Below are 21301 nucleotides of genomic sequence, written 5' to 3'. Positions count from 1 at the left end.
TTCTGCTTCACATCTGTGCAGGTAAACTGAGTTAACCGCTCGAATTTTAATCTAGGTAGCTGCCTGCATTTTCTATTTTCACAATCGCTTCATAGATAAATTTACAAAACTCAGAAATTGGATTTCAAGGATTTATTCATGATTTATTCCTTAAAACTTTTCATAGGTAAAGTCTTCAGATCTGTAACTAAAAATACTATCTGAAAAATGTTGCAAATGAAAACAAAAAAATGTCGGAAATGAAAACTAAAAAAATGTTGCAAATGAAAAGTGGATAATTACAAAAAATTCTGGAAATGAAATGCAGCCGTTTTATATATATATTTAAATACATTTTGTCATGAAAGTTAAATGTGGACAATCAGATTATTTTTATTCCATCATGTTATCATCGTCTGTTTCTCTTTACATTGTAACCATACTAATATACATACATGTATATCTACACGCACAGCCGGGAGGACATATGTGTTACTACATTCTGTATCTTTGTTATTAACAAGCATACTCAAATTAAAATTTGTCTCTTCTGTTAGCAATATATCATATTCTTTTTAAAAATACCTGTGAATGTTTGAAGTATTTTTTGTTATGATCATTCATGTAATAATTGTTATCAATTTGAATACAGTTGTTAGGTGCTTGTGTTCAGCCAAAACAAGAGTTATATTGTAATATTGTTCAAATTCTCTCTCAAACCATTGTTGAGGGAAAAGTGTTTTGTTTTTTCCCAATAGATAAGTTTTGTTTTTTCAACCAAATATGAAAAAAAAACTTTTAAAGTTTTTACCTAAACAATGAAATGATATGCAGGCAGTCAATAAATGCTTTTTATTTTTATTTATTTATTTTTTTTTTAAAAGTTATTTTATACCTTCTTACAGTTAAAAATTCTGATCAGTCACAGAAAGAAAAAACAAACTTTTAGGTTTATACACTTATGGCCAAACTTTTTTAATTACAGGTAACAGAGTACATTTTTAAAATAAACTCAATGACCAATGACAATAATGAATGCATGCTGATGTTACTATTTTAGTTTGCATACACCATGTAAAGGGAAATTATGTATTTATGTTAACTCAGATCAAACAATAATCACATTTAAGGAAACTTCAGTTGACACTCAAAAAGTATGTGACCTCAGATGCTCAAAGCAAATACATGTATATGTTTTAGGCTGCATGAAAGTGACCTTTTTATCATCGACAGTTGTATTTTTAAGTGTATGATTAAAAAAGTACATGTATACTCAATTATGATGACATTTTAATTTGTTCTATTTCAATAGATTTCAGATTTCATTTTGAGTATATATACTTGTACTGGTATATTTATTTGGCCAGTTGTTATGTGATGGAAGGAAGACAAAATTAACAAAGATGATATCAATAAATAAGGATACAATAATATCTATTGTTCTTGTCATTTATCACAACATTAGGACCAAGAAGGAGGGTCACAGAGTAATTTGTTTCAATGCATGTACATGGTCTGCAGATAGATTGGAGAAGTTTTTTGGTTGCTCGTAATACATGTATACAAAATGCATCAAACTTAGAATCAAGTCTTCTGTCAAAATGTTGTGGCATGTGTTGAAATAAGTATAATTTTGATCTGATGACTTTCTCCGTTATTCAGAGATACACATTTTTCAGTAAGAGCATATATTTTTCAAAGTCATTAATCAATGTTTCTGAAAGATCCATGTACAAATAGTAGGAATACTATTAAGTACTTTCTCTAGATCATGTGGACCAATGGAAATAAAGTTTTAAAAATTCCCTCTACAAGGGCCTTAATTTGCCAGCTGTTTAATGACGCAAAAAATGAATTCCACTATTTTATTAAATTTAAGCCTTGGGAGCAAGTTTCATTGCATAATCAATAAATGATCTTTTTGAGGCCATTGGGTGTTGTGTTACTTATGATTTCATAGTTCAAAGAAAATTTGCAATTCAGACCATGACTTTCTGAGCTCAAAATCAGTAGGGATCTTCTTTAGTCAAAAGGAGATGCAATATAAAATTTCATAGTAAATATGTGACACAGACATCCTATTAACAGTGATTAAATGATGCAGGAGAAAATGGATTTCCCAATTTACTCTGAACTAGACCTTGTATTGCAATTTGTTGTGAAGGAAACCAAAACTGTAGTAAACTAGAGGTACTATGAGCACTGAGCTCAAAAAATGATGCTTGTATCTCCTACATGATTATTATTGCAAAGTTCATGTTTTTGCTATGCATAGCCAGGAAACCAGAAATCATAGCAGATGGATGGACACCCACATCACTATATACATGTACCCCTCTGCTTTTCAAGTGGAGGGGGGTTGTTAGGAGTTTTTAAAAATGTACACAAGTCAGCTAGTACAAATAGCATGAACAACAGGACTGCAGTATTTTTAAAAGTATGTATGCTTTCATGTTAGATAATAAATTATTATTTGAAGTTCTGCAGTAAAAATTTTGAGTTTTTCAGATGTCAGAACCTGCATCTCTATATGATGATCAAATCAACACAGCTTTATCTTGATGCTACCAGTTTTAATATTTATAATCAATTACAAAGTGCATAAACAATAGTTTTATATACCTCTCAGACAGACATCAAAATTTATAATCTTGTTGGCTAGGATTTACAAATGAACAAACAAGTCTGACAAAAATAAATTAACTAAAAATTTCCCATTAATTATATATCACAAACTAAGCACTAGAGTAATAAAATTACATCAAATGACAATCCAATGATAATTGTGACCATCACTTTGATAATACTAAGGAAAACTACATGTAATATAACTTTTGAAATTAATGTGTTAGGGATATTACATATAACAAATATTAAAAATTTTAAAGGTACAAAAAACAAAAATGTCATTTGATTGTTGAAAAAAAAGAGGCAAATTGAAATACTAAACAGTTCTTAAACTGTTCTCAAACAAAAGTTAAACAAGGTAAGAGAATTGCAATACTATGATTCATTTGAGTTATGGAATTCATTACTTAATTATTTTTCATGCTCAATCTTTTCAACAATTACATATTATTAAAACATAATATGTACATGTACATGTATTATTCCTGCATCACATTTGAAAGTGTCACAGTTACATGTAACATGCAGTTCTTTTCTTTTCTCTTGCACCATGACTGCATGAATTAGATTTGGTGATAGTTTCACTTCTTAACAAAACAATCATACGTACTACATGTAACTATATTTCCACTAAGGAAGCATTTATACAAACATAAGCAATGAAAATAAATCACAGTCTGAGTAAAATATGGATTAATCTGAAAGACACTGCCCTTTTTAATTAAAAAAAAATCTAGTTTACAAGCATTTTCTCGTCAAGCACAACAGTAAAACTCATTGAGTACAGAAACAGATAATAATGAATTCATGGATATAGCAAATTCTTCTGGATCAATCCGCATCACAAAAAATTCTTAAGATTCTGGTGGAAATACTACGGTTTAAAGAATTCTGATATAATGAATTTCAAAATACACATGTATATAGCAAAGTGATTTTGTGTCCAACCTATAGAGTTTTACACTAGCTTTCATAATTTAATTTTCAAAATCCTTAATCCCAAAAAAAAATCTTTATTATTTTTTTGGTAAGTATTTACATTCAAAATTCAATTGACCAAAAATCTAAAGTACCCCAAAGAAAGTTTTATAAATGTATTTATCACCTCCCTAAACATGTTCAATGGTCATGATGTACATGTGTATATTGTGAATTTGCTATTAAACTTTAATTGAATTCATTATACTGATAAACATAACACAGATATTGTAAAAGTAAATTCAGAGGTCCCCAGGACTTCACTATAACTGAGTTTTACTGTGTCTAGAAAACAGTGACAATATAGAGAGGTCTGGTTATACTTGTTAAGAATTACATAATTTTTTTTTAGATCTTACATGCAATTATCTTCACCTATAAATATAATATCACTGAAGAATGTGTCCATATTAAGTGAAAGAAAATTTTACATACAATCCGAAATACATTAATTAATTCCTTTTCTCATTCAGTCATGCATCATTGTTTAAAAGATATGTAACTGGAAACTACAATGACTATCAGTAATACATATTTGCAAAAGGGGGATGTAATTTTTGTTGTTTTCAAGGTACATGTATAAAGAGACCAATGAATTTATACATCCACCACAAAATCTTATTTTTCACAAATATTATTACTCAAGTATTCATTATGAATAAATTAGCTTTACAGGAGCATATTAAATAACGTAAATGGTATCTTTGTAATATAGATCGAAAATAAGTATGTTCTACATGATGATCTTTGGTAAAGATGAGAGATCATAACAATGTATATGTTACTAACAAGTACATTTACATGCACAAGTTTGAGCAAACCGTTTTTTTCAAAGAATTTACAGTGGTAAATTCACATACATGAAGTTAAGGTATTTCCTGTTTTCAACTTCCAAGACAAAAGAGTCTGTGAACACATAACTATGAAAGTCCAGCTTCCTTAACAATATGAAACCACCATTTTCTAATGATATTTCCTGTAACACTGCGCAGTATGAGATCAGTGATGGTTGACTTCCGGAGTGGGGTTGATAAGGCTGGTTTCTGCCTCGTCCTCTGAGTCTGATTCTGAGGGGACAGCTCGGACGTCTTGGTACCACTGAGTGGCCAGGTGATTAATCTGGGTCCTTCCCTCCTTTACTTCCTAAAAGGGAGATAAAATGTGTCCAAAAATATAGGGTATAAAATATGTACATGTGAAACTATTGATATAAAAGTACTGTATTAAATTCTCATGGGATTATTTACATGTAAATAAAACATCAATTATAATTGTACATGACAATTCAAAACTTTTTTAAAAGAATTTTTTGGACATGATTTACATTTAAGTATTTGCATAATTTAAACAAGGAAAAAAAGTGACAGTTTGAAAACATTAACTGACAATTCAACTGAATGGATGTCCAAATGCTGTGTTTCAAGATATTAATATCTCTTAAAAATTAAGTAATAAATGCTAGTTAATCAAACTGAATATAGATTAATTCTAAAACTGTCTTTAAAAAAAATGAAATCTCAAACTTTCAACCTGTCAAATTAGCACAATTACCTAATGTATTTTGTTTAATACAACCCCTAACCTGTTTGGTAAATCTCCTTGTGAAGAAGGGTATCAGGTACTTAGTGTCAATCTTCATAAACCCCTTCTGGTGAGGTCTAACGTACCCCACCTCATATTCCTCCTCCGTCAGTTCAGATAAATGATCTGTGTCCACGGTCTCTCCCTAGAGGACAAAAATAAACAGTATCTTATATTCCCGTAGTATGTCTATAAAATCTGATCTAAACTATGGTACAATAGATGTTCACATTTATACCTTTGCCAATCTTTCTTTAGTTAAATAAGTTACCTTTCCTGTACAACGTTATGACCTTTAAATTCCTTATCAATGTCATTTTATAACTGTGACCACATCAGTTCAATTGAAAAGTTGCTTCATTACAATATTAATACTCACTGGTTGAACCTCAAAATAAAAGTGATTAACTTGCATGTATTTTTGTTTGGTTTTGTTTAGTTCTCCTTCTTTGTAATATACAGTGCCTATCACCTTTGTTAATATTTTTGTTTTGTTTTTGTTATCTAAATGTGTGCCAAAAAATTCATTTTAGTATCATCATGATAGTTGCATAAGTTCATCAAATTGAATATATTTTTCAAGCAAGCATGCATGCACATTTACTGCCTTTTTCCATTCATTACATATTAAGTGACAGGTTGTTGCTGTAATTCCTTGTGATCGTACACCAACCACCTTTAGTACTGTGAGCTAGTTCAATGACTTTTTTTTTTCTAAAGCGAGTGCTATTTTTCCTTATGTACATGTATCTGCTATTGTCTGCAGCACTTTCCAGCTAACTTCAACAACTTACCACGTTATATATTAACAGCTATAAGAAACATTAATTGAATTATAATTTTGGCTTGTTATAACTGCTTCTGGAGCATGTTGCATGTAAAATGTGATACCGTAATAATGATTTGATAATATATGAATAAAATTTCCAAATACACATGCATAATAATATTATGGGTAGGGTACAAGTATCTAGTGTATGTATGTACATTGTATAATTGAATAGAGTTTTTGTTATTATGACATACTGTTTGGTAATATCTGAACTTATGAAGAATACAGATATCATATGACATTAAACTTGTTTTTCTAATTATTGAATCTTTAATGAATTTATAACAGTTTATGTGACCACTTTTCATCACATAGTTTTATCGATAAAAGCTGTGTCCAAGGGCTCTCCCTAGACACTGCAAAAATGAAAAAGAATCTTATATTCCCGTGAAAATAAAAGCTTCATTAAATCTGCTGTAAACTATGTTAAAAATCCCAAAGATATTCACTGATTTATGTGACATTTACAGCAACCAATACCTTTTTATAGTTAAATAAGCAGGTGGACCTTTCCTGATAAAAATTTTTATAATGGGCATCAAAAATTCCTTATCCAACAAAAATTTTTATAACTGTTCGACCAAATTTCAACAAAAATATTTGATGATGTATGATTGACTTTAAGACACATAGCAAATTTGATAGACATCAAAATAAAAGTATTAACTTGCACTGTTTTTAAGAAACGTTTGGTTTTGTTTAGTTCTCACCCCATATCTTTGAAAAATGATAAAACGACAGCGTGCCTAAAGTCAACAATTATTTTAAAATATTTGTTTTCTTTTGTTTTAAATTCAAACAGATGTTGAAAAAATTCATTTTAAAACCCTCATGACAAAATCTACCATAAGTTCATCAAAAACGAATATATTTATCAAGAGCAAAGGTATGCATGAGCACATTTACAAATTTATATGCAATTTTCTAAATATTAGTGGTATTGTTGCTGTCAATTCTTTGTGATCGACACCAACCACCTTTAGAACTGTGAGCTATTTTTTGGCATGATTTTTTATTAAAAGCGAGAATTAGTTATTTTTCCTTATGTACATGTATCCCGCTATGCCCTGCAGAGTACTTTTCAGCTAACTTAACATTTTTCACATTATATATTAACAGATCTATAAGAAACTATTTCCAAACTTGAAAAAAAATTTTCGAAGGAAACTTGTTAACTGCTTCTGGAGCATGTTGCATGTATAAATGTGATACCCAAAAATGATTTGATAATATATTGGATAAAAAATGTTCAGACATGTGTTTTAATTAAAAGAGATTAATAATAAATTATGGGTAGGGTAAATCATTGAAAAGCATCTTTTGCTTCTTTCTAAGCACCGAGGACATTATTTATTGAACAGCCCTCGTACACAAGTAATACAATGCATTGAAAAAAATCTGTTATTAAAATAAATTCAGGAATCAAAGTGCAAATTTTAAAAATAATTTACCATTTCCTTTGTTTTACTGAGTGAGACCTCCCTCTCTGATTTCTTCTTCTTTTTCTTTTTTGCTTCTAAGCACTGCAAAAGTTCATCATAAATCATTTATTACAATTGTATAACTATGCTCATTGATTACTTGAAATTCTGTATAACAAAGTAAAAAAAAGAAGTGTTTTAATTTAACTGATTAGATGATCTTAACTGAAGACTTCAAATTGTAAAAAGATAACTTCAATCATGAACTGTAGTTATACAAAATTAAATATGGTCCAACATTGATACAAACTAGGGATGTCAATTTTACCAAGCTTGGATTTGTCTATTTTTTAGAACGATAGTCGATTTTTAATTTTATTTTTTTTTCATATCATCTTTCAAAATTTGTCTCTTACAGACATTTTGGCCCTCTCACCATTATACAACGAATTTCTGAATTGTAAAATGTACTTAGTAAAATAAAAACTGTTCACACTATGTATCCAATGTATTGGATTTAAAATTTATATATTAGCTGGCTTTTATTCTAAATGCAGGATATCAAACAATTTATTTATACTTTCTTTGTAAAACTTTAGAGTACGGCCATAATTGAAGCCAATATATACGTGTCCGTCATAATCTTTGACAGGTAAACAATTGAAGCGTGTCTTTTATAAAAACAAAGACAGAGCGATGCTTCCATATATATATGATGAAATTTTGTGCAAACAATCAATAGTTGTATGAAATTTTTATATCAGAATTTTAATCACTCTATATATTTATATGTATTTACAATTTTGTAATAGTTTTTTAATTAATACTTTTTCTGAATAGTTGTATCACGTCAGATCTTAGTTTGAATTTACAAAACTAAACAATTGCCCTCTCCATTTAAAATAGTAAGAGGTAGACAATCATTAACAAACATGTTTGATTTTCTTTTCCAATCCGTTTTTTATTTTTTTGGTCATTTTTTGCGAAGAATTTTACTATATATTTCATTTAAAGACTGTGTATACATGTATGTTTGACTGATTCGGCATATGATACATCATGTTTGATGTTACACTACAGAATTCAAAATTACTTTGATGAAACACATTTTTAACGAATAACCGACTAAAGAAATTTTAGTCATAGTCGGTATATATATATGATGAATATGTTGACATCCCTAATACAAACAAAAGATTTTAAATCTTTCCATATTTTTCTTTACAAAATCCTTACTTATATGTGACATAAGGTTTGTCTATTTGCATTACCTTCATCATTGGTAGAGTCATCCCTCCCAGGAATATAACGGTGAAGAGAACGATGATGAGTGTTGCCGTGACTAGGACGTACCTCTTCTCCTGCTCAAACTCCAGGTGTAGACTGAGGGCAAAGGCTATAGCACCACGTAAACCTGTCAATAGGTTGATTGGAAAAATTTAACAAATAACTGGAAAAAATCAAATATTACTCCTATACAAAAAGGCACACATTGAAGTTTGAATGCTAACACTGATTTCAACAGAATAAAGTATTTTTTAAACAAAATCTGTTAACACATGCATTTATAATAAATAATGACTGTACATGAAAATTGTCTGATAGTACAACTGAAATGATACTCACCACTGAACCACATAATAAACTGATTCTTTCTGGGGATTTTATGTTCCCTGAAGTAGTTCATGATAAATGACAGAGGGAAGATATTGCAAGCTCTTCCTATGAGTACCAGAGCCTGAAAAAAAAACAAAACATTTAATACCATTAACTTCAGTATCTCAAACCCCATGAATACTATGGATACGAGGGTTGATCCAAAAGTTCGTGGAATTTCTTTCTAAAATTTTATCGTGATTTGAAGAAATCAATCAACAGGCATATTCATAATATACAGTCATAATGCAACAATATTGGAAAATTTCACCACTTTCCAATTACCAATAAGGTCACACGAGCTTTCTAAAAATGGATTGTTGGGAAACCCGGAGCATGCTTCCATATAACGTCAAGTTAGATATGTCACGTCACGTTATAGAAGCATCTCGCCCAAATGTCCAATTATAATACGTAATTCTAATAAATGCTGTCTTTTTTTCCATTTTTTTTCAAAAAAAGCCTGGGTATCCTCTCGCACCAACTTATCTTCATTTTTTACTCATATTTCAAAATACTACCAATCTTTCCATATGATGTTCCAATTTCAGTAGCAATGTCAAGATCAGATCGGCAGCCGACAACGTCCTTTAACGCTTTAAATTTGTCTAGGGGGATACGTACTTAAACAGAGCCTGTAAAAAGCAACCACACTTTTTATCAACGTCCGTGGAAGTTCTATTTTTCTTAAATTTCTTATGCCACTGGAAAACCAGTAACTAAATGCATTTTTCCCAAGCTTATGTCTATAATATACGCGTTTAAGATCGAAGTGAAAATGTGAAAAGTTTACAAAACGTGTGACTTGACCAAATTTTGACGTTAACTAACAACTTAAATATGAGCAATAAATCATCAACTTATAAACAAAATATCCAGTAAAATCAATAAAACTCTCACACAAAGGTTTAAAAAATATCAAGCAATCGTAATAATGACATAATTTTCCTTTTATATACCACATAGGGCGGTTTAATTCTTATTTCACGAATTAAGATAATAAACGCGTTAATGTCTCCCCCGCATTTCCAAACAACCGTTTCTATGGCAACTGCCATAAAGTTCCTATCAAAGATATTTAAAATAATTTTTAATTTAAAATATTCATCAAGTGTCTATATTTTCATTTGTAATTTTCAACCAATTTCACTGAAAAATAAATGAAATATGAAGAAATTCCACGAACATTTGGATCAACCCTCTTATGTCCAAGTTGGAAATTTTAACTCCTTTTCTTTGGGTATATTTAACCTCAAAATTTTTCATTTCTGGCTATCAATAAAAAAAAAGTTTTTCTATGTATAATTGAGTTCTAAAAATGAGATTTGACTATATCAACAAAGAATTCATTCATGACATTCAAAACAAGGAAAGAAGAAGGTACAGTTTTAATACAAAGTAAGCCCGATATTTTCTAAAATATGAAAGTGATATAAGAAAACAAAATTCATTCTTTCTTAATCATAGAAATTCCCTGCAGCAAGAATATATAAATCGTTTTTCTCATATGACCTCCTTAATGCTAATTGTGACGTCATTAACTTGTGCATTTTCCCGTATTTTCTTAAAAAGTTGCAGAAGACATCAATTTTCAGTGGAATTTTCTTTCAGAAATCATACTCTGCCACCGTCGCCCGGAAAGATTTTGAGATATGTGATTTTTCATAACAGTTTACATAATATATCCAAAAATTAAAGTGGGCGACGGTGGCAGACACTATTTTCTAAAGAAAAATAATCACAGAAATGAGTTATTTTGAGGCTTTTCCACATTAAACTTAAAAATGCACCAAATTAATGACTATCAATAAATAAAGGTTTTCTATTGTAAAAGCCAATATCATAACTTTTTAAGACCATTCAATTTTTTAGGGCACATTAAAGTTCAAACTGAAATTATAAATAGATGAATTCGGTATAGGCTAATAGAATTTTCAAATAACAGATCAAAGCTTTAAAGTTTTTAACCCATTTTATTATGATACAATTACTTACTATGCTCCATATCACAAATGCAGGTTTAACTGTCAATTTAAAACTAAAAAGGGCTAGGCCAAGATAGGCAAACACACAGGTTTCTGGAAAAGATCATAAAACATATGCAATAATACATATATACACTTGTACATACATGTATATAAAATGTAAAAAAGCGAACACAGTATTCATCAGATCGCTATTTTAAACAGGAGTTGCAATCTATGTATATAGCTGTGAACAATTTAGAAAACTTAATCAAAAATCAGGTACACTGTACATGTTAATGACATTTAATAAACTCTTGAAATGTTTCTTTTTGCTAAGATCTATGACTGCGGTAAAACACACTTATAGCAAACATGCTTACAATCAATGAGTCAATGCTTACAGTGAAGTGATTTTCATTCCCCTGATTTTAAAATGTATTGTTAACTTTTAAAAAGGATAAAACTAATTACACTTATAACAAAGCAAAACTGTCCATCCCCAGGGCTTCATTATAAATGTCTTTTACTGATACACTGAACATGAAAGTGAGTCTGTTTGCAGTGCTTTCTTACCAGCAATGAAGGCTATAGTTCTGAATGTCTGCTGGGTCGTGATTTGTGTCACGGGGGACAAGTTTGGATGAGTGTAATGAGACATCACAATGCCACAGAACAATATGGCCATTATACCTGGAAAAAAAATGAGTAATATCCAAATACTAGTATTTTGATGCAAAAACTTCACACAAACATTACTTTGATATATATTTGATTAAAAACATATATTTGAAAACAAAAGAAATATTTTCCTTAACAGTAAATAACAGAACAACAAAATGATATGATTTAAGGAATGGTACATGTTCCTGGTAATATGATGTAAAAGTGAGTAACTGCATGTTGTTTTATCTTACCAGATAAATGAATTCCTTCAGCTAAAGCATATGGCAAGTATGAGAATGTTAACATGAGTCCAAACTCCAGGGAGGGAGTTTTCCTCAAGTCTATGTATTTTAATAGCTGGACATAATAAGGAAAATAGCTAACTGTTGAAGGACACATTTTATAAATTATACCTTTTAAAAACACAGTTGTTGTCTGTGAACACAATTTACACAATTTACATGTACTGTAAATGTACAAAGTAAAAAGAATTATACAATCTAGATCTTGATGCAACTTAATGAGTAATCTAGCTCCCATGTGTCCTAAATGATGGACATTTTACCTTGAATAAGCTCTTCTCACTGCTCTTCCTTTGTCTGTTAAAACTACAAACTATATTTTATGGATAAAACTATATTACATGGATAAAGGATACTAATGCACTGATTAAGCCACACACAACTCCTATAGCTGATGAACCAAAGAACATGACAAGAAATCTGCCGGCTGCGGAGAAAACAGCCTCAGCTTTGTTAGTGATCTGTACTGAGGGATCAGCATACTCTAACACAGTACTGAAAGGACATGCAAGAAAAAGAGCACAGGTTTAGTACTAATAAAAGTATATTTAAATTTTTTTTTTTGTTTATTTTTAATTGGAGCAATAATTAAGTTTCTTTGTAAAATTATGAAAAGTACATGTATCAATCATGATAATCTAAAGTTCTCATTTCAGGTAATCTTGATAGCCTGTATTTCATTGATAAAATTATTAAATCTCTTAAGGTTTTGCTGAGTGTGTTAGAATTATAAAACACCACATGCAACATACTATGTACTTATGCAACTCTATTTTAGAAAATGTATGTTTATACATGGATATCAATATGTGAATATAAATTCACAACAATATCAACTTCCTGTTAAAATCCTCTCCTATAAATAGAATACAGCCTTCATCTACATGAATATAAATTCAGAACACTTTTAATACATACGTAGTAAGTACAATGGACACTGCATCATTCAGGACACTCTCTCCAAACACCAACATGTAAAGTACTGGATCCACGTCCAGAGCATGAAAAATGGCTAGAGTGGCCACCGGGTCCACGGCGGAGATCAAGGACCCGAAGGCAAAGGATTCTATCCAGCTAAGCTTGTACACCACTTGGGCCTAGAGCAGATAAAAGAAATATAGAGTTTAAAATGGATATGAAGGAATGCAAATGTATCATACATGTGAATTTTTTCTCCAAAAAGTGGACAAGATTTTTGTTTAACCATATAAAAAACTCTGCTTGAATCAATTTTCCCTTGATACCTGGTCATACGATTTACTATTAAATGGAAATAAATTAAAAGAGGAATTTTGTGAATATATCATATATGTTTTAACAGAAAATTATTAACAAGCTCAGTGAGATCCTTTACTTGCATTTCAAGTACAGGTGTATATAAAAATCCTCTACAAACCTGCCCAAGTAAATAAATCCCACCTCCCACCACTAGAGCTGACACAACTGTCCCAAGAATGGCAAAAATCAATATAGAACCTATATTCTGGAAAAAGTTACCCTGCAAAGCATACAGATTGTATTAACTCATGGTGAAAAAATTTTGGTATGTGTACTAAGCATGTACATTCTACATATTTTACAGAAGAGGAATATATTGAAAAAGTCAAGTTCCTCAATCCTTATAAGTATTGATAAAGTCTGTTTAAATTCTGGTATAAGTGAATGCAAGTGGGAAATCATTCACAAAGTTTCTTCTATTTCCCACTGATGTAAATGAAGTGCAATCTAATGTGCAAGAAGATGAAACATCAAATAAATTTCTGAATTGGCTTTCCTTCCCATACTACATGTACATCTACTTACCTTATGTAAATTGTATCCAGATTCAAAAATAATAGGTGGCAGTAATACTATGAAGAAAACTGTTGGATTAAAGGCTTCAGCATTCTGAAATGGAAAAAAAGATGCTCTTTAAAAACTCTTTGTGTGATAGATATATATGTTACTCTTTGATTTTAAGATCCTACAGTCTACTACATTAACTATATCAGATATAGCATGAACATGGAAATGGTCTTAATTTAAACCTTTTAAATTAAGATAGCAATATCTTGCACTATTTACATATCAGAATTCAAAATAAAAATAACAAATTTCTGATTTCAATGACAAAAAAGATTTAATTGAACACTAAAACTTGTCTATGGTGAATTTGGATTTCATGCCAATTACGTTAACTTAGGGTTGATAATTTTAGTTCTGTGTAAATTTAATTGTTTAAAATATTGTCAAATCCTGTTTGTGAAGTACTTCAGCCAATTTCTATGAAACCAGGGGTCAATTCCAGATAAAACCAGTTCTACTGTTCACATCTATACAGGTATTTGTTATAAGGCACCACCAGAGTGTGTTATTTGTTTACCTGTCCATTTCCTGAATGTGTCAGTTTTAATAACAATCCTGCAAATGCACCTAGAAAACAACCAGTTTTAAAAATTCAAATCATACCTTCCATACATTCAAGAAGGTTAAATGTGCATAAGCATGTAAGAAAATTAAATCCAAGTTCTCATTTACCAAATAAATTTATAACATTTTTTTGTCTTTCTGTCAGAAATGCAGTACAATTAATATCTATTTAAATGTATATTACACTCACTGTTTTTGTTTTGTGTGCAGCGTAAATACAAAGACTTACCTAATAATATGTCTGCTATACTCTCTGGCAAATAATGAAATCTGGTTTGAATGAGCATATGAGTTGTCAAAATTGATAAGGCTGAAATCAAAAGATATCAAAACATATGATTACAATAGAAACAAAATCATCATGAAATCATATACATGTAATTTATATATAAAGATCTGTGTTTAAAAGTCGATCAAGTCATAGGTTCTACATTGAGATATGTCCAATGAAATAATTGACAACTAAATATTTTAGTCAATGTTGTCAATTTAAAAAAAAACTCAATAATGTTCTAACTGATATTACAAAATTTCCAGCATATAAAAATGGCTTAAGTCAAATTTTATATTTAACAGATACCAAATAATAGTTCATTCATTTGTACATTTATTTTAAATGAATACATACTACATCTACATCACATAACAGATGGATACAAGTTTAAGATTATTCCATACCGACGAGGAGGAGGATGAAGAAGATGGTGAAGCTGCTGTGGTGCTCCTCCTCCGCCGATCCTTTTTTGGGGAGGTCCACCGGTACACGCTTGGTAGTGGGGAGTGTAGACGTGGAGATGGTTGTTGATACATTAAAGATATCTGTACTGTTTGTGTCATTTTTCATGCTAAATCAAAATAAAGAATTGAATTATTTGTAAATTATTTGTAAACACTAACAACAAAGTGATTTCTTGTCTGTGAATTTATTTAATACATTGTAAACTTAACAGAAATTACAAAAAATGCTTGTAACGAAACCAAATCGTATGACCATGACACTTTGTTATAAGAGTGTGTTACTGTATGCATGTACATAGAGAAGCAATTATAGCGAGCGCAGCAAGAATTAGACTAAGGTGTAAGAACAGAAAAAAAATTAACATAAAACATAAACAGCTTTTGGTTTGTAGATGAAATCTGCATGTACATACACAATTAACCAACAAAAAGTGTACATCCCATGTAAATATTTATGCAATTTTTTGTGTGAATATAAAAACCTAGTTCTTTTTCATGAAATTGTAATTAAAATCAGCATCTGATATATATCCCTTTGCTACCAGGATTCCATGCGATAATGGCGAATAAATAAATAACATAAAACATAAATGGCTTTTGGTTTGTAGAAATCTTACAAGAAAATACTCTACAATGACTTTCATCAAAAATTGCACTAGGTCTATAGTTTCAACAAGGCGCTTTCTGACGAGCTCAGTGACGTCGTCTGACGTCACAGCTAGTTGAGATGTCTAGTGCGACTTGATGTTTGAAGTGGCTGATCAATGTTTCAAGTGTGTGTTTGATACAACTGCACTCGCCCCAACGGTCACACCGTAAAACATTTTATTTAAAATCAAGTGATTGTGTTGTACATGTACTTTAATAGGACATACAAAGTGATTCATCATTCAAAATGCATTAAAAAATAATTCTTTATCTTTAGATCTCAATCTAAAAACCTGTCATTCATGTTCATAGATCCATCCTCAATTTGGAGGCTTGGAACTTCTTCTGGATTTGGGGGCTTGATGGCATTTTGCTTTTCAATATAGGACATAGAAGTACTTAAAAAGAAAACTGCTCCAAAAAACTTAACCTGAAACGCAAAATGAACCAAATAAGAGAATAAAAACAGTAACAAGCTCAGTATAAATCTCCCCATTGTTATTGAATTAAAAATTTCAACTTTTAAATGATGTTCAAATGAATGTGAAGCAGGCCAAATTACTTGGTGTATATATTGATAATACCTTATCTTAGGATGTTCATGTTGACTTTATTTCAAAGAAAATTTTAAGAAAACTTGCTCTGCTTAAGAAAGTGAGTCATTTTATTCCATCAAATGCTTTAATTAAGGTTTTTAATAATATTGTATTTCATTTTTACTTACTGTTCCACACAATGTAAAAAATCAAATGTGTTATCTTCAAAAGAGGGCAGCTAGGAACTCTTTTGTTTTTATTTTCCTGTTTAAACTGGATGCCAATCAAGGATTATATTATGTTTAGACAGGTTATTTTTCTATTTAAGGTTTTAAACAATCAAATGCCAGATTATTTGAATGTGTTTCAATAAACTGTCAATAATAATTTTACATGTTTCACCAAAACAGAAAATTACAAACGTTCATTTAGATATTCATCAGACATCTGCATTTTTATGGAACAAACTGTCACAAAATGTTCGAAATTCTAGATCAGTGGATATTTTTAAATCTGTGTATCTCGCTGAGTATTTTAACAGACTAAATAATTAAAATGGATTTTTCCCCCAATGTTTGAGTGCATAAAAGATATACTTCTTCATGTTTTTATATGTATGTGTTGTACTTTTACATCTTGTGTTTATATTAAGATGTTAATTTTGTATATCCTTATGTGATATTCAGTTTAGCAAAATATATTATTATTATTTTCATCAAAAATTGCAAATTCTCATATACGTCCCGTTGGCCGCCATATACACAGTAACAACTTAACCAAAATATTTGGTGGAAAATCTTTATCAAATAATTTTTTTTAAATAAAGTTCCAAAAATTTATATACTTTAATGATTTCTCATTCAAAATAGCAAATATAAAAATTTTAAATTGGTTGAACAATGAAGGAATATGAGCATTTGGACCTCCAGTATGGCGGCCAACGGGAAGTAACTCTTGGTCAATCGAAAACTATCTATAGTTTCAACAAGAAGACCAAACATCACAGCTTTGACAGAAGTGTGTGTTTGAAAAGGTACACCATAAAACATTATTTAAAATCAAGTGATTGTGTTAGTAATATGTTTCATTATAGTGTAAACGTATTTTTGCTGTGTAAGATGAGTCAAAATAGATAATATTAAATTTCAAATCAATAAGCAGCAAATCTCATTCATTTTTCTTGGAAATTCGAGGCGTCGGATTTTAGTAAGTGTCAATCATAATTTTACATGTTTCACGGTCCTTATTTTTCTAACTAGAGTCAAAAAGAACATAAAGTATCGATATTAAGTTTTAATATATAATTATTCCATTGAAATTCTCATTGCCAAACAACTTAACAAAACAAGTTTTTGTTTCGTTTCTCCTGTTTTGACAATATTATACTTTAGAAAAAAAAATATCAATTGTTTTATATTAAATTTAAAATCAATAACAGCAACAAAAAGTTTAGAGAGTTATTCATTTTTTTCTTTCTCTTGTTACAATATTTTAAGAAAACAATTGTTTTTAAATGAACAAAATGTTTAGAGAGTTATACATTTGATTGGTTTTGGTACTTTGCATTTTTTCTAATAATCCTTATTTCAGAAGTTCAGTCCTCCCTGGGGACTCCAAAAGTAAACCTTGTACACTTAGAATAGAACAACAAAGGTTCACAGGAGATGGCAATTTTTACAGGTCACTTGCTTCGCTCGCTACACTCTAATCTCAGCAAGATGTCGTAGGGACTAAAAATTTTGGTCTGATGTCCCTCGACCAAAATTTTTAGTCCCCTCCACATCTCGGTGAGATTAGCTACACTCTTGAAGCTCAGTGGTTGTTGTTTACGTTGCTTTGTGGATAAAACTGCCTACTCCTGTGAAAGATTGTAGGTTTCAGCGCAAGTTGTATTATAAGTATATATATCTGAATAAATATATATAATTGTATAAATAAATGTATGGCTCTATCTTATAATCTGGCCCTTCAAATTTCTTATCCAGCTACAGATATTGAATATCCTCTATATATATTTTACTCAACGTAGGTTGAAGTTCTGCATGCAGGAAACATTTTGGAAAAATGACTATTCTACAAACAATGGCAACATATGCCACCCTGTGGACTATATCCGATTCAGTGGAGCAGAAATTCATCAGCAAGAAGGAACAGATGGATTACCAGAAGTCTGTCAGGATGGTGACTGTCGGAACTTTTGTTGTAGCTCCTCTTGTGTTTTCTTGGATGTTCATAGCGGAGCGAATGTTTCCTGGGCGAACTTTCAGAACTGTGGCAAAGAAGATGATAACTGATCAAGTTGTCTTTGCTCCATTTGCCATAACATCATTTTATTTTTGTAAGTAGTAAAGCAATATTCTTGTAGGTAAATAAAGATTTTGAAAAATCCTCATTGTTGTATAAAACCCCTTTGTTATATTGATAATAAATAAAAATCATTATTATTATCATTATTAAATCCCCTACATGAAAATATTTCCCCAAGAGTATTATTCATTCTGTTATCTACTATTTCAGCAACTTGTATGCTTGAAAGAAAGTCCTTTCAACAGTTTAAAGAGGAATGGTTCAAGAAATTTCCAGTCACTTACAAGGTGCTTTAAAATTGTACCTTCAGTCAATTTCTAAGACAGAGATATCTCATTGTTATTTATCTGAAAAAAACTGAATTCGTTTTTATTTGATTTTTCCCCTGCTACATATTATAAGTTTGAATATCTAGAAATTGCCTTGTCTGTTTGTGTAAACATGCCTTAATTGACCATAAACTTCAAAATTAGGAGCTCATACAGACAGAAAGGTTTGTTTTCTGTAAATTCTTTCAAAATGCTACTCCTCCTATGACCTAAGATACATAAATTGGTTTTTGATTTTTGTTGCAAAAAATAGGTTTCTTTCAAGGTCACTGATATACCAGGATTTACACCTGAGCCTTCTGGACTTTAAGGCCAGGTGCTCTTACAGCTGATTTTTCTGGCCTCTGATGAATACCATAAATCTGGAAATTTTTACATCGATTTTATTTTGCGAATTCGTATCAAAATGCTGTTGATTACTTTTTATGTTTCAAAATTTTGCGAATGACCACTGCTTTGTTTACATTTTCTTAATGGTAATTTATTTTTAAGAAAATATTTTTGTGAATGAAATGAACTCGCAAATTTGCTAAAAAAATTTCTACAAATTTCCAGATTTACAGTAAACATGCCTGTCCAGTGTCCACTACATGTGTATAAGAGACACAATATATAGAAATGAACTGAGCATTACATTTCTAAAATATATAGAGATGATGATGAGTATTGAAGCTCAAATGTTCATTAAACAATACAAATTTTGAGCAGAGCAAACACAGACCTCTCTAAACATCAGAGGTTGAGTCAGGTGCCAGGGAGGAGTAAGCATTCCCTGCCAACTGGTCAGACCTGTCATGTGATCCTTGTCATGATTATGAATAACTGAAAAATCCATTGAGAATTTAATGTGTAAATAATGGCCTAACAATTAGCATAAAAAAACATCAGTCAGCATTTGACTTAGTGATAAATTGTATTTGCTGAGAAGGTCATTGTATGACCATAGAACTTAGGAAATGATAACTTTAAACCAGATTGCTGATATTCCTGTTTCATCAACTTGTTTGTCAATACCTCACCTCATTTTAGAATTGTTCATACATATACCTTGATAAGCTAATTTGTTTCTAAATTTCTATTTTGTTATTTTTATTAAGAATAACATTAATATTTAGATGAATTTTTTTTTATAGACTGGTGTCATGTTTTGGCCATTTGTGCAAGCCGCCAACTTCTCACTTGTTCCATACAAACACAGGGCTAAAGTGATTGGTTGTGCTTCTTTTCTATGGTCCATGTTCCTTTGTTATGAGAAAGAACCTTCCAAGGTGAGTGATCTAGATCTATTTTTCTGTCTAAATTCCTTTTAAGAATGGCATCATTCATGACTTCACTTCTCATAAATTGCATGTCAAAGGGAAGACTTCAAATTTCAGCAGATGGAAAACTAAACTTAAAAGACGTAACACATTACAGAGTCTGCCACATCTGTAGACTGTTTTATATTTGTGTATTCTTAATCGCTAACTATTAAATACACTGCATGATAAACTGGTTGACTTTAGATTTTCAATTGTTAGTTTTCCTTTTTTATTTACTTACATTCTAACATCACCTGCAAATGATTTTTAAGTCTCCCACTGATTTAATTAGTAGGTACTAGGTGTGACCAGTGGACATAATAAGTTTACTTCTCATAGGCACATGACATCGCCTTTGGTGTTTCCAAAAGTCCATGTTTTTGCATTGTTCACAATTTACTGTAAACCAACTTTTATTCGTGACTACTTTATTTCGCGATTTACCTGTAATAAACTAGTTTGAAACGATTAATTTTCGCGATCAAGCCTATTAAGGTTCTCTTGTGAATTGACACATAGACTTTAAGAACTGGTTCGTGGCGAGAAATATTTGCGATAATGAGGATCTTGCAAAATTTGTGAATATTTCTTGCACACGAATAAAAGTTGGTTTACAGTACTTTGTTTACTGGACTTGTGAAATTGATCACTGTTCATTATCTTCAATAAAACAAATTTTTTTTCTTAATTGCAGTGGTTAAGTAAAATATAAAACTATTACTCCAGGTAAGTTTGTAACCATTTATTGGAAGTCCTTTTTGTAATTGGAATTCAATGAACCTTGTCTTTTTCTTTTCAGGAGGAAGCTGTTCAAAAAGAGAGTTGATGTTAAAGAGATATAGAATTGATGTTTAATTTAGTAGTAAAGAAAATGATTGTAATTTGATTCTGTGATATAAGGTTTCTGCTTTTTCTTATAATTATGTAATATACATATTTTATTTATTATGAAATTTTTAATTACAATGACCTATACATGTATAAATTATTATAAGAATTTTCTTTTTATATAGTAGATATATGTAC

General features: G+C 30.4%; 2 protein-coding genes across 2 annotated transcripts; one reads left to right on the top strand and one right to left on the bottom strand.

The window, feature by feature from the left end:
• Window positions 1–2806: 2806 nt before the first annotated feature.
• LOC134253363 (sodium/hydrogen exchanger 8-like) lies at window positions 2807–16193 on the bottom strand. Its single transcript, XM_062735889.1, has 16 exons — window positions 16096–16193; window positions 15095–15261; window positions 14646–14726; window positions 14370–14419; window positions 13811–13894; window positions 13404–13505; window positions 12926–13104; window positions 12364–12502; window positions 11957–12062; window positions 11616–11732; window positions 11071–11153; window positions 9046–9157; window positions 8691–8833; window positions 7450–7521; window positions 5168–5311; window positions 2807–4728 (listed from the first exon to the last, which is right to left on the bottom strand). The coding sequence occupies exons 1-16, from the start codon at window positions 16191–16193 to the stop codon at window positions 4585–4587; spliced, it is 1821 nt and encodes a 606-aa protein (XP_062591873.1). The 3' UTR covers window positions 2807–4584.
• Window positions 16194–18371: 2178 nt separating this feature from the next.
• Window positions 18372–21301, top strand: LOC134253545 (mpv17-like protein). The gene is made up of 4 exons (XM_062736072.1): window positions 18372–18676; window positions 18856–18932; window positions 20108–20242; window positions 21075–21301. The coding sequence occupies exons 1-4, from the start codon at window positions 18403–18405 to the stop codon at window positions 21099–21101; spliced, it is 513 nt and encodes a 170-aa protein (XP_062592056.1). The 5' UTR covers window positions 18372–18402; the 3' UTR covers window positions 21102–21301.

Source organism: Saccostrea cucullata, unplaced genomic scaffold, assembly GCF_032062105.1.
Source record: "Saccostrea cucullata isolate Sc308-1 unplaced genomic scaffold, CSIRO_AGI_Scuc_v1 ctg319, whole genome shotgun sequence".
Classification (NCBI taxonomy): domain Eukaryota; kingdom Metazoa; phylum Mollusca; class Bivalvia; order Ostreida; family Ostreidae; genus Saccostrea; species Saccostrea cuccullata.
The sequence above is the reverse complement of the archived record's forward strand: the minus strand, read 5'-3'. Positions and strand labels throughout refer to the sequence as shown.

Bases quoted from the DNA above. Each gene is read 5' to 3' on its own strand.
- LOC134253363 (XM_062735889.1), bottom strand. From the start codon at position 16,193: ATGTCCTATATTGAAAAGCAAAATGCCATCAAGCCCCCAAATCCAGAA. The intron at 14,420-14,645 runs GTAAGTCTTTGT...GTTGTTTTCTAG, and splicing joins TATAGCAGACATATTATTAG to GTGCATTTGCAGGATTGTTA. The intron at 13,506-13,810 runs GTAAGTAGATGT...TATGCTTTGCAG, and splicing joins CTGGATACAATTTACATAAG to GGTAACTTTTTCCAGAATAT.
- LOC134253545 (XM_062736072.1), top strand. From the start codon at position 18,403: ATGACTATTCTACAAACAATGGCAACATATGCCACCCTGTGGACTATA. The intron at 18,933-20,107 runs GTGCTTTAAAAT...TTTTTTTTATAG, and splicing joins AATTTCCAGTCACTTACAAG to ACTGGTGTCATGTTTTGGCC. The intron at 20,243-21,074 runs GTGAGTGATCTA...TTTTCTTTTCAG, and splicing joins ATGAGAAAGAACCTTCCAAG to GAGGAAGCTGTTCAAAAAGA.